The 12,549-nt window shown below is 54.6% G+C and overlaps 5 protein-coding genes across 5 annotated transcripts; 3 read left to right on the top strand and 2 right to left on the bottom strand.

Annotated features, from left to right (window-relative positions):
• Positions 1-516: 516 nt before the first annotated feature.
• Positions 517-1,479, top strand: COL26b_004953 (uncharacterized protein; the record flags this gene model as incomplete). Its single annotated transcript, XM_053177811.1, has 2 exons — positions 517-1,221; positions 1,303-1,479. 2 exons carry the CDS (start codon positions 517-519, stop codon positions 1,477-1,479), a joined length of 882 nt encoding a protein of 293 aa, XP_053038333.1.
• Positions 1,480-2,023: 544 nt separating this feature from the next.
• On the bottom strand, positions 2,024-3,823 carry COL26b_004952 (uncharacterized protein; the record flags this gene model as incomplete). Its single annotated transcript, XM_053177810.1, is given in 5 exon segments — positions 2,024-2,463; positions 2,517-3,107; positions 3,166-3,219; positions 3,307-3,442; positions 3,455-3,823. The coding sequence occupies 5 exon segments, from the start codon at positions 3,821-3,823 to the stop codon at positions 2,024-2,026; spliced, it is 1,590 nt and encodes a 529-aa protein (XP_053038332.1).
• Positions 3,824-4,968: 1,145 nt separating this feature from the next.
• Positions 4,969-7,690, top strand: COL26b_004951 (uncharacterized protein; the record flags this gene model as incomplete). Its single annotated transcript, XM_053177809.1, has 8 exons — positions 4,969-5,283; positions 5,355-5,626; positions 5,699-6,497; positions 6,566-6,645; positions 6,789-6,952; positions 7,010-7,111; positions 7,169-7,229; positions 7,282-7,690. The coding sequence occupies 8 exons, from the start codon at positions 4,969-4,971 to the stop codon at positions 7,688-7,690; spliced, it is 2,202 nt and encodes a 733-aa protein (XP_053038331.1).
• A 479-nt stretch (positions 7,691-8,169) lies between these two features.
• Positions 8,170-9,841, bottom strand: COL26b_004950 (uncharacterized protein; the record flags this gene model as incomplete). Its single annotated transcript, XM_053177808.1, has 3 exons — positions 8,170-8,295; positions 8,347-9,488; positions 9,544-9,841. The coding sequence occupies 3 exons, from the start codon at positions 9,839-9,841 to the stop codon at positions 8,170-8,172; spliced, it is 1,566 nt and encodes a 521-aa protein (XP_053038330.1).
• An 809-nt stretch (positions 9,842-10,650) lies between these two features.
• Positions 10,651-12,286, top strand: COL26b_004949 (uncharacterized protein; the record flags this gene model as incomplete). Its single annotated transcript, XM_053177807.1, has 3 exons — positions 10,651-10,687; positions 10,795-10,995; positions 11,139-12,286. The coding sequence occupies 3 exons, from the start codon at positions 10,651-10,653 to the stop codon at positions 12,284-12,286; spliced, it is 1,386 nt and encodes a 461-aa protein (XP_053038329.1).
• Positions 12,287-12,549: the final 263 nt, after the last annotated feature.

Raw genomic sequence — 12,549 nt, 5'->3', positions numbered from 1 at the left:
CCATCCTCTACGCAAATTCCCTGGGCCGAGGCTTTGGGCAGCATCGCGCATACCCTTTGCAGTCACTTGTGCCACGGGTCAGGGGCACCGGAAGATCTTGCAACTGCACGAAAAGTACGGCGATATCGTACGAGTTGCTCCGGATGAGCTAGTCTTCTGCTCACCAGACGCGTGGAAAGAGATTTACGGGCGCCGGAAAACCGCAAGAGGCGAAATCAGCAAAGATTACGTGCATTATGCCGAGGCCAAGGACAGTATTCTTGGAGCACCAAAGGACAGACATACCCAATTACGGCGAATCCTGAGCCGCGGCTTCACCAACTCAGCGGTGCTCGATCAAGAAGGTCTGATAAAGTCTCACGTCGATCAATTGTGAGTTTCATTCTTTTCAGCCTCGGACGAGGTAACAGTAAGGCGCTACATCGAGGTTCTAGTTACTGATGGATGATGCCCCGCTGCAGGTTCAACATTTTGGCTGAGCATGAACAATCACAAGGGCCCCGAACGCCAATCGACATGAACAAGTTGTTCGACTTCGTGGCTTTGGATATCATCACGGATTTGGGCTTTGGCGATTCTTTCCATTGTCTTCATACACGAAAATACCACCCTTGGGCTCAATTCTTTTTGGACGCACTGCCCGCGATTGCTCTTGCTACCGCTTTGAAGCAGTTTCAACTCGTCTTCAGCGTTCTCATGGCAATGGCCCCCAAGTCTGTTCTTCAAAAACACGAGAATATGGTACGGCTCACAAACGACATTGTTGAAAGGCGGCTCGATGAGGCTGATCGACCTGATCTTATACAAGCCATGAAGGAGCCTACGTCTGGGCTCGATGCTAAAGTGAGTACTCTGCTTACTTCGGTCGGATGTCAATCAAAGGCTTACCGTATATGTTATCAGCAACCCTTGAGCTTGCAGGATATCCAAGCGAATGCCCAGATCTTGACAATGGCGGGGTATGACACAACTGCCACGGCTCTAGCAGGCACCACGTACCTTCTGGCAGCAAACGCCGATGTCATGGCGAGACTGAATCAAGAAGTACGGAGCTCTTTCAAAGAAGAAAAGGAGATTACTATCTCAAGTACCAAAAGCCTTGAGTACCTCAGAGCCGTCATTGATGAATCCCTGAGAATGTATCCGCCGGGTGCCTCAGGGATGCCGCGTCGCATAGGAGAGGAGGGAGACGTCGTTCTGGGTCACCACATCCCCGCAGGAGTAAGGCATCACGTCTTGGTTGTCCTATTCTTGCCTTACAAAGTATTCTTCGCGAATTAACTAACGCGAACCCCTTGAAAGACTATTGTGTCGATATGGCAGTACGCTATGTACCACCACGCGAAGAATTTCTCTGAGCCCGAGTCGTTCCTCCCTGAGCGATGGTCAAATGACAAGATCGATCTCAGCGACAAAAGAGAAGCGTTTCAGCCCTTCTCATTTGGGCCTCGTGACTGCATCGGGAGACAGTACGTTTGACTTCTTTAAATCCTTGTGCCACACACCTCTTGATAGACGATACTGACCAACGTTGCGCAAAGTCTCGCCTATGCCGAGCTCTGCATCATCATTGCTAGATTGGTTTGGAGATTCGATCTGGAACTTGATGATGTGCCTGGGCAGAATTGGCTAGGGCGGCAGAAGAACTACCTCCTTTGGGATCGAGGTCCACTCAACATTAGACTCAGACAAAGAGTATAACAGGACAACTTGAGCATACTTGCTAAGGTCATTTAGCTGGCCATGTGTAGAGTCTACAATATCCATAAGCCATTCAAAGTGATCTGATTTCTAAGTTGCTTCAATAATTCTACTACGTTTGCTAATTGTGGAATTTCTTGTGCTTTTCTTCTTCCCAGAATCCAGCGGAATTTGTAATCTGTCTTATGTACTACAGCATTCCGTAGCAACAACGTACCAGGGCCTTGGCCTTTCTGATATCGTTTTTGAAGCTTTCGCATTCACTTACTAACCGCAAAAGTGATGTAAGAGTGAGACAAGTTTGAGCAGAGGTAATGTCGAACTAATAAGGTACAATGAGTTCCCCAATATCCATCTCTTCCTTCCTCCTGCGGATCTGAATCTTTGTCCATGGACTTGCTGCATTCAGCACTCCAAGATTAACTACATGCGGACCTTCAACGGGGAACCTCCACTCGTACTTCAGAAGGAAGTGGCACAGGATGATCTTGACCTCATTCGCGGCAAAGAACCTTCCAGGACAAGCGTGAGAGCCGTGACCAAAGCCGAGCTGGTTGGGGCTGGTAGAAACCAAGTACGATTGCTGCTTCAACTCCGGGTTTTGGCGCATACGGTGGAATCGGAGACCGTCAAACTTCTCGCCGTCCTCGCAGAAGGAGTTGTCCCACATGTGAGTTGGCCCCACTCCAAGAAGCGTTCCTTGGGGGATGAGCATCCCGTTGGCGAGGCGGAAATCCTCCACAGCGATGCGGTTGAGGAAGCCTAAAACAAATGTTAGTTTTCAAATTCAAGAAATAGGGGGAACATGTACTGACAGTTGGCAACCGGGTTAATCCGCTGCACTTCCTTCAGAACACTGTCCATCAAGTCGAGTTGAGCCAGCCCTGCGTTACTAAGACCATGAACACTCAACACAGAGACAATCTCCTGACGGAGCAGGTCAATAAGCTCTTCGTGCTCTGATAGAGCAAGCAGTGTCTTCTCAAGAAGATCCGCGGTAGTATGGATAGCTACCATCGCCAGACTAATCTGAGCCGTCGCCATGTCAATCTTTCTGCTGAGCGTAGCCAACGCCTGATCGAAAGCATACTCCGGCTCGAGGCCGCTCTCCTTTGCCCGCTCAACCTCGCGGGCGCGCTGGTCCATGATGGGCTTAAGGACGCGGCGGCATCTGACGAGGTCGTATCTCAGAAGCCAGCAGGGAGGAAGAATCCACTGCACGAAGCGTTTGCTCCATGTCGGGAAGAAGCGCAGCGTGATGCTGGCAATGAGGAAGTGCTTTGTGTACTTGGCCATCGCCCCGAGCCACTCTTCGCTGCGGCAAAAGGTCTTGCCTCCAAAGACTCTTGAAGATGTTTTGGCTACGAGGCTGACGATGGGTGCGCCAAGTTTGAAGTCCTTCCATTCTGCTGATGTGAGCTTCAACAATGCACTTTGAGCAAACGGGGCAAGTTTGAAACTCACCATAGCTGTCTGAATACACCTCCGAGAGGGAGTCTGAAACTTCTTCCGAGATGGCTGGGATCATTTTACCTGAATTTTGACTATAAGCCGACAAAGCCTCAAAGGATTGAGCGCCTTTTCAAAGCCTGATGATTTACATACCCAGATTCTTGGTTGTCAGATGGTCCTTGACCAACTTCAACATATGCTGGTCAAGAACATCGCCGATTGGCTCGAACCCTTTCAGAGAACCATTTTGGACCTTGATATAAGTTAACATGAGTTCAGACTTTCCATGCTGACAACATACCTCTTGGATAGCTTTCAGACTACTCATCACAGGATTCACACGAATTTCGCTAATCATCGAAGACGGTACGATGAGCGCCTTCCCCAACTCCATGTTCAGCCAGTACGGCGTGTCATGATACTTTTCCGCATACGAAGCAAAGTGCTTCCTGGGCGCCTTGATGAAGGCGGCCAGACGGAATAAAGTGACGAACTCAAACGGTCGTATGGGATTCGCGATAGGGAAACCACCCTTGCCGACCGCCTTCTCTCCCATCGCCATGTAAGCGATGAGCATCAGAGAGGCAGCAACCAAGTAGGGCAATAAGCCGGCATTGCGGAGTGCTTCAGCGTCGAAGCCCGCAACATACAGCCGCTTGAGGATCGACATTGGGCTGAGAGTTTTCGGAGAGACTGACAAGAAGAGTGAATGTTGCTGGTTGGAAGGCGACCTCTGGCGACGGCAGCCGTGGATGGGGATGACGGCGGATATCCTACGAAACACCAACTGCATGTATTTGCCAAGAGCAGAGAAAGACGGGAGAAAAGCTGATCTCCGCGCTAGTCATACACCCTTGAGAGATCAAAACCACAAGCAGGGGGGCTCTCTCACAGCCTTGACATCATGAAGCCGTTCTTTTTCCGATCAGAAAGTTTAAATGGCAAACAGGAAAAGATTCCCGTGCCCCTGTTTCCATTCACAGACGCAAGCTCGCGTACTCCGGGATTTTCCCCATAACGAGACATATTGGCGTTTGAACGCAGCTGGCATCGCCAGCCATTCCGAGCACGCGCGGCAGAGTGAAGTGGGCATCGCAAGAGTCGTTGTTTACACGCCGAGTCATGTCGACCGCTGCTGTCGAGAGCAAGATCCTCTCGGCCTGGGCGCGGGCTCGGCACGGGCACGGTGCGGGCACGGCGCGGGGCGGCGTTTGCTAGGGCTAGACAGTTCTTGACAGTGTGTGTGTTACGTGCCGGGGTTCTCTAGTGTGATGTTTTCGCAACGTCCGAGGGTGAGTGGGGGAAGCCGTGCCCCTCGGATTGCGACTCCGACTCGCGAGGCAACACCCTTGCTTGGTTTAATATACATCTCAGGTCCAATCCGGTGAGGCCTTTGATAATCGTGGGCGCGCCCGCAAGAACCCAGGCCGTTGTGATGCACACCCTTGGGATGCGACTTACGTGACCCCGCCATAGTCCGGGGATGCTGACTCGAAAGGGTTTCTATCTGATCGTCACCTAGAATACCCTCAGATAACAAGAAATGGCATTCATCGCCGTGAAGCTCATGCCGTCTCCAGTAGTGGTTGCTCTTATACGTGTTGAAAAACACACCACAAAGACGCGAGCACCAGTCCTCCCCAGCATTAGCGGCGCGCGTCATCGTACCACACTTACACGGCAATTGACTTTACTTGAAATTTTCAACATCGGACTTCGTTTGACTTACACGGCGATTTGACCTGCATTTGGGTTTTACAGCAAACCACTGCGCATCGCCGTCTTGCGCTCAACGCACACCCACCCACACACACCATGCCTACCTTCGCGCAACCACTTCCAGACGACATCGTCGCCTCGTCGGGGCTGCGGTCAAAGTTCCGGCCTCATGTGCACGGCAACTACCAAATCTGCGTAGAGCCGTCAAAGGGGATGGAGACCTTCTACAACGACGCCATGTCAACGCAGCTTGAGTCCAAGACATTGGCAGATATCCCAGGGCTCGGGCTGGTCCACCCAATGGCGCTGGCTATGGCGAACTGTCTTCCGGAGCGGCTGCCGGCCATCACACGATTTGCGGACTTTACTATTCTGAATGATGATTATTATGATATTGCGAAGAGAGACGAGGTGAGATATACACCAAGCCCAGAGCAGGAGCTGTCTTGAATATTGTGGACTAACGCAGAGTTTCTTGACAGATTGAGAAAGTCAACAGTGATATCCAAGATGCGCTGCAAGGCGCCTCAACGCCTGGCAGCAAGACCCAGAGCTCGGGCAGTTCTGATAAAGACTTCAAGCCAAAACAGATGCAGGCTGCTCTTGTCCTTGAGCTCATCATGCTGGATCAGCAACTTGCTATGGACATCATGTCGTCCTACAGCCAGGGCCTTGACGTGGCCACCTTTGCTCCGGACAACCTCAGGACCTTGGATGAGTACTTGCCCGTGCGGAAGGTCAACTCGGGTCTTGAGTAAGTGAAAACACCAAAACCTCTATCCACGGGACTCGGATTGAGATCAATTTTGCTGACCCATATTCCTAGCGTCACCGCTGAAATGGTCTGCTTTGACATGGGCCTCCGCATCTCCCCCTCCGACAAAGCCAAGCTCCGCCCGGTAGTCGACCTCGCCAACTTCGCCATCACCGTCGTCAACGACCTCTACAGCTGGCCCAAGGAAATCAAATGCCACCTCGAGACCCCGGGCTCCGAACTCCCCTTCAACGCCGTGGCGGTCCTCATGCGGTTCGGCGGGTACTCCGAGCCCGAGGCCTTCCGCATCCTGTACGCCAAGCAGGCCGAGCTCGAGGCCGAGCACCTCCGCCAGCTCGACGCGCTCCGCGCGCAGGAGGGCGGCCGGCTGCCCGAGAACCAGGAGCTCTACGTCGAGAACGCGCAGCGCGCGGTCTGCGGCTCGGAGCTGTGGAGCGTGTATACCAGGCGGTACCCGTCCAAGGCGGACCTGCGGCAGCCCGAGGTTGAGTTTGTGGACGGGGCGTTTAGGTATGTGGCTGACGGCGAGGGCGCCGGTGAGGAGAAGGTTGTGTCTGAGAGTGTGGACTCGTTGCCGACTACTGAGGTTGAGGACGAGTTCTCCTCGTCGGATGCGTCTCCGGGCTCTGTTGACCAGGCTATTTCGACACCGCCATCGACGACGTTCTGCAGCTGTGAAGATGAGGAGGAGCATATCGCCGACGTTAAGGAAGTATGCGAAGACGAGGCAGACGGTGTCCGGGACATGTCGGATATCTCCCAGAAGTCCAAGAAGAAGATCGACACCCTGCTTCCGGAAGGACCTGGACTCACCACCTACGCGTCCCGACTGGAGGCTGCTCCCGACCACGTTAGTTAGCCCCTCAAAATATCCCTAAAGCGAAGGATCAACAGCTAACCCATCTTTCATCTTCGCAGGCCGTCATCGCTCCAATCAAGTACCTCGCCACGCTACCTTCCAAAGGCGTCCGGGACACCTTCATCGACGCGCTCAACTGGTGACTCGAGGTCCCCGAAGACTCGCTGCGCACCATCAAGACCATCATCAGCATGCTCCACGATTCATCTCTTATGTACGAGAACAAACCCTCTCATTCGCAATGACACGAAGACAGAAAGGCGCTGACATATGACAATCCAGTTTGGACGACATCGAGGACGACTCTACCCTGCGGCGAGGCAGCCCCGCGGCGCACATGATCTTCGGAACAGCGCAGTGCATCAACGCGGCGAACCACATCTTCGTCATGGTGCTCGCCGAGCTGCAGAAGCTGCGCAGCCCATTGAAGACGGCTATCCTCATCGGTACGTCCAGCCCCGTCGGAGTGTTGGAAAGCATCAACAACTAATACGAAGCAATAGAGGAGTTGGAAAGTCTTTTCGTCGGACAGGCAGATGACCTGCACTGGAAATACCACGTCGACTGCCCCTCGACGGAGGACTACATGGAGATGATTGACAACAGTAAGTCGCCCTCCGCCACCACAAAACACGCCCAAGTATACTGACCAAACACCCCAGAAACCGGCGGCCTCTTCCGTCTCTGCGTCAGACTCCTCCAAGCAGAGTCAACAAGGACCGAGTAAGCCACCCCGTTCTCTCCCTCCCTAACCATCCACTAACACCCCACCCAGCGTCCTCGACCTCGACCCGCGCCCCTTCGTCCGCCAACTAAGCCTCTTCTTCCAAATCCGCGACGACTACCAGAACCTCGTCTCCGACGCCTACGCCAAGCAGAAGGGGTTCGCCGAGGACCTCGACGAGGGCAAGATCTCGCTGCCCATCATCCTCACGCTGCAGCGCGCGCGCACGCGCCCCGAGATCATGGGTGTGCTCAAGCACAAGCAGCCCGGCCCGATGGCGATGGAGATGAAGCAGTACATCGTGAGGGAGATGGAGAAGTGCGGCGCGCTCGAGTCCACGAGGGAGCTGCTGCAGGGGATGCAAGAGGACTTGATCGCGGAGCTGAGGAGGTTGGAGGGCGACTTTGGGGCGAAGAACGCCACGTTGGAGTTGGTGTTGAGAAGATTGTGGATTTCTTAGAACATGGGGTGCTTAGATTAGTTGTCGTGAAAAGGTTGCTCAAGGTTGGGAAAATGGGTCATGGGGCGTTTATTTGGTATTGGGATGAAGTACAATCGAGTTCTGAAATTGAGGGCCTTTGGGGCTGATGCTCAATACCGCGAGAACCAAGCAAGTGAGAGCCTTGAGGGACCGTCATCTTCGCAACCTGTTGTAGGGTATTGGGGTCAGTCACTGGATCCTGCCCCGGAAAGGGCCTCCAGAGAACGTAATCGTCGTCGACAATGGCCAATGGAAATCACCAGGTCAAAGTCTCTTGAAAATACAATCAATTATGCTGTGCTCCGTTATGTGTCACCCATTGCCTTGGCCGACAGAATTCGGCATGCCCATGAGGAGCTTCAAGAGTCTCCTATATTGACCAGAGAAGTATATCCATCTCCCATAATGAAACAATCCCATCCAATATTTGGGATACCTGAAGGTGCGCTCGAAGCAGACTACTGGAAGAGCTTGCTGCCGTGGTACTTGACTTCCTTAGGATAGGCGGAGGCGACGACGGCATCCGTACGCTCGGGAAAGCCCTTGAACGAAACGGCGTACGAGGCGACAGAGTGCGCAACCAACTGATGAGAAGTTAGTCTCAGAAAAAATGTCACCAGTCGAAATCATCTTACCTTGGTGTTGATCTCCCAAGCAGTCAAGTTCACGTTGCCGACATCATCACAAAGCTGGTGGTAGCAAGGATCATACCAGTCACCAGCCTTGCCGCCGAACTGCTTGGCCTCCTCCTTCGTCTTGATGCCCTCAGCACCTGTTGCAATACCTCCACCAGGGATGCCGTTGCGAATAAACGCATCGTAGTCGCTTCGGCCATCAAAAGGAATGAAGGTGTAGGGAAGGTCGTGTGCCTTGTACCAGTCAACGTACAAGTCGCGGAGCTCCTCGGAGCCGGTAGGGTTGACGGCGTTGGTGGCGTTGTAGACCTGGTAGGCGTAGTTGGGGCTGGCGAGCATGTCGTAGTCCATGAACAGGCGAATCTTCTGGTTCTCCTCGGGGCTGAGGACAGAGACGTAGTAGTCGGAGCCGAGAAGGCCCTCCTCCTCAGCGGCCCACCAGGCAAAGCGAACGCAGTTGTTGACGCTGAACTTGGTGAGTTGAGTGGCAATTTCCAGCAGAGTCAGACTGCCAGAGCCGTCGTCGTTGATGCCAGGGCCCTCGGTAACACTGTCGCTGTGGCCGCCAAGCATGACGCAGTTGTCAGGGTCGCCCTCAGTAGTCTGAGCCAGGATGTTGGTGGTCTGAATGGTGTTGACAACAGCGTCAATGTAGGCGATGGCGTCAACCTTGTCGCCCTTCTTAAGCTTGTCGATGATGGGCTGGGCATCATCCAGACCCAGGCCGAAGGTGGCGACGTGGTTGGGAGAAGGAGTACCAAGCGTTCCGTGGACGGTCTCGCTCTCGTAGTTGTAGACAATGGCAGCAATCGCACCAGCCTTGCCGGCGTTCTCGCTCTTGGTGCCAAAGGGGCACGTGCCACGGAGAACGAAGGCAATGTTGCCGTCGACCTCGGCAGGGTAGTCGGACTCATCGCAGCCTTCGTTCTTGACGAGAACCAGGTCGCCGTGGACAGGTTCCTTGTTCTTGGTCGGCGGCGTCAGGGCAAAGGGCGACGCGGACTTGGGGATCTGGTCACCAATGACAAGACGGGACTCGAAGACATTGCCCGAGACGGCGGGGAAGGTCTGGTTCCAGACCTTGTAGTAGTCGCCCAGCTTCTGGAGGTTGAAGTTGATGTAGTCCAACGTTCCGAGGTGACCTGTGAATTGTGAGCAAGTGGAGGTGGAACGTGGGACCGCGGGGGCAGGGCGTACCATCGCTGCCAATGACGCGCGTGGGGTGGTTGTACTCCTCCTCTCCCAGCTTTGCGATCTCGTACAGCTCCTTTGCGCGCGCGAGGAGGTTATCGGAGGTGATGGTGTCCTGCAGAGCCTCGGTCTCGACCAGAGGTCTCTTGGATGAAGATGTGGACGGCGATGTCGATGCAACAGGCGTGTCGTCGGCAATCAGCGGCGCTTGCTGGGCAAGTACCTGTTGGTCCTGCATATGCAGGGCGGCAGCGCCACCAAGCAGGGCCAAACCGGCCAATTGAAGTCGTCGTGCGCCCGCCATTGTGTAGCACTCTGTTCACGGACAAAACCTAGAGATGCAGAGATGATGTTGAGACGAGGTTGGGAGTTGTGACGGAGGGATGTGTCACAGACGTCAACACAAGAGCGAGAGAGACGGGTCAGAGACAGGCAGGTGGTCACACGGACACCATCCCGGAGCTGGGGCGAGCTGGGCTGGAGCTGTTGCGATAGACGACCGATATCGCGATATCGATATCGGTTAGTCATCCAGCCGAGGCGCAGCGGCTGGCCCCTGTCTGTTTCATCATCGGACAGCTCTTATCTTATCGCAGCTCGCCTGTTGAATGCTGACATAAGGTTCTCTCCTGATAAGACATGGTCCCCTCGCCTCCCGACGCAATTACGTACGGGGTGCGTCGCTGGCGCAGGGAAGGCGCTCCAAGTGCAGATTGCGGCTGCCCCTGTGCTCCCCGGTCGTTCCCAATTTCCAGGGGCCAAGCCGCCCCCCAATTCTAAAATGCGCAGGTTTTCATAGGGGGAATCAGGACACAGTGGACCGGAAGCTGCTGACAGTGGAACTGCTGGCCGCTGCTGCCGTTCCCCTCGGGTCCCGCATCCCTCGTCCACCACCTTTTTGGGGGCCGCATCCACATCCTGAGCCAGCACCAAACCCGGCGGGATACCTTGGACTTGGGACTTGGGACGAAGACGAGGCACGATCCGTCTTCCGTCTCCCTGGTTTGTTTGTACTCTGTTCTCTTGAGTACTCGCCCTCCTACCGTCTGCATCCCCGTCGTGCAGAGCCAGCCATGAGATTGAGCTGGACATCACCATCGACGACCGTCCAGAATGGGTGATACAGGAGCTACCGGAGCTTGGGCGAGAGGTGCGTTTTTTTGCTCGTTGCCGTCGGACAGCTGGACTGCTTCCACGTGTTGAACTCGAGCTCCGGGACACCCGTGTCGTGCTGACTTGCTTTTTCCCGATTGACAGACGCCGCCTCGTGGGCCTCGATACCGACCGAATTCTTGCTCGCGGAGCTTTCGAAACGACATGGCGGTGCGATGACGAGCGCCGAGGTCGTTGCCGGCGCCAATGCGACGAAGCCGCAATGCGGTTCTTCAAAGAAGGAGTCCTACGACACGCCGCTACATATCGGTGCCCTGATATTGATCCTGGCATTGAGCACGATATGTAAGTAGCTTTTCCCAATGGCAGTCATGAATTGCGACTTTGGGGGACTACAAACGAGGGCTCGCGTCTTGCGATTCTCGTCGTCGACGTGGCCCTCAAGGTTGCCAAGATCTAGGGAGCACCAGCTGACCTCGTTGCACCAGCATGCGGCATTCCTCTCCTCCCCCGGCGAACATCGAAAGGCCGACCTCAGAGTAGGATCATCTTTTACTGCCAGCACTTCGGAACCGGCGTCCTGCTCGCAACATCCTTCGTACATCTTCTCCCGACAGCCTTTACCTCCCTTACCGATCCATGCCTTCCCGACATCTTCAACAAAGGCTATCCGCAGACGGCCGGCCTGGTGGCCATGATTGCCGCCTTGTCTGTCGTGGCCCTCGAGTCGTATCTGGCCACCCGCGGAGCTGGCCACTCCCACTCACATTCGCACGAGTACGAGTACTGGGACGAGGAGGACAACGAAGGCGCATCGGGTGGAGGCAGGCAGGCGGCTAGCAGTCTAGCCACGCGCAGAGGCGGCTCGCACCGTCCATCAGACATCAATCTCGATAACATGGAGTCGACCCAGGGGCTGATGGCCGGCGCCTCGCCTCTCCCGAGCTCCACGCCGACAAAGGCAAAAGCGAATTCCCGGCTCGCAAACGAACGCGACAGCTTCGACGACGACGCATCCGATATCGACCTCGACATCGACGAACTCGATCCCGCGACTGCCGAGGGGCCCAGGCGCAGAAGCTCAGACGACCGTCCCAAGATCACGGTCACCCCGGGTGCACCACAAGTCGTCACCGAAGAGGAACAAAGCCGGCTGCTCCGACAATGTCTGCTCCTCGAGGGCGGCATTCTCTTCCACAGTGTCTTCATTGGCATGGCCATCTCCGTCGCGACGGGCCCAACTTTCATTGTCTTCCTCATCGCCATCAGCTTTCACCAGACATTCGAGGGCCTTGCCCTCGGTAGCCGTATCGCCGCGATCCAGCTCCCTCGGTCCTCAATGCGACCCTGGCTCATGGTTCTTGCTTTTGGAGGCACAACGCCGCTTGGACAACTCATTGGATTGATTGTTCATAACTTGTACGACCCAATGAGCCAGACGGGCTTGCTCATGGTGGGCTTCATGAATGCCATTTCGGCCGGCTTGCTGTTATTCGCCGGGCTAGTGCAGCTCTTGGCAGAGGACTTTCTTTCAGAAAAGAGTTACAAGATACTCAACGGCAGGAAGAGGCTGAATGCGTACCTGGCCGTCATTGGCGGTGCGTCGCTGATGGCTATCGTGGGCGCTTTTGCATAATGCGTCTATACCAAGAGAAGACAGATGGGTAGACTATACAGTTTAATCAAAGCGTTGCTTCGATTGCGTTTATGGGCTTATCTAGCCTGGTGAACCATCGATTTGCATGATTGAGTTTGCATTCCCGGCTGTGCTCTTTTCCTGTCAATACCTTATTTGGTGAGACCCGACGAAGCTGTCATTAGAGTAGTCGGTGATTAAGTTTCAGTTGTGACAGTGATGAGGTGGAACCATCAATGCATATATGAAAGGCCCTTCTGTTT

The sequence above is a fragment of the Colletotrichum chrysophilum genome (assembly GCF_026319265.1).
Source record: "Colletotrichum chrysophilum strain AFK26 chromosome Unknown scaffold_31, whole genome shotgun sequence".
Classification (NCBI taxonomy): domain Eukaryota; kingdom Fungi; phylum Ascomycota; class Sordariomycetes; order Glomerellales; family Glomerellaceae; genus Colletotrichum; species Colletotrichum chrysophilum.
This window is presented reverse-complemented; position numbering and strand designations above follow the sequence as displayed.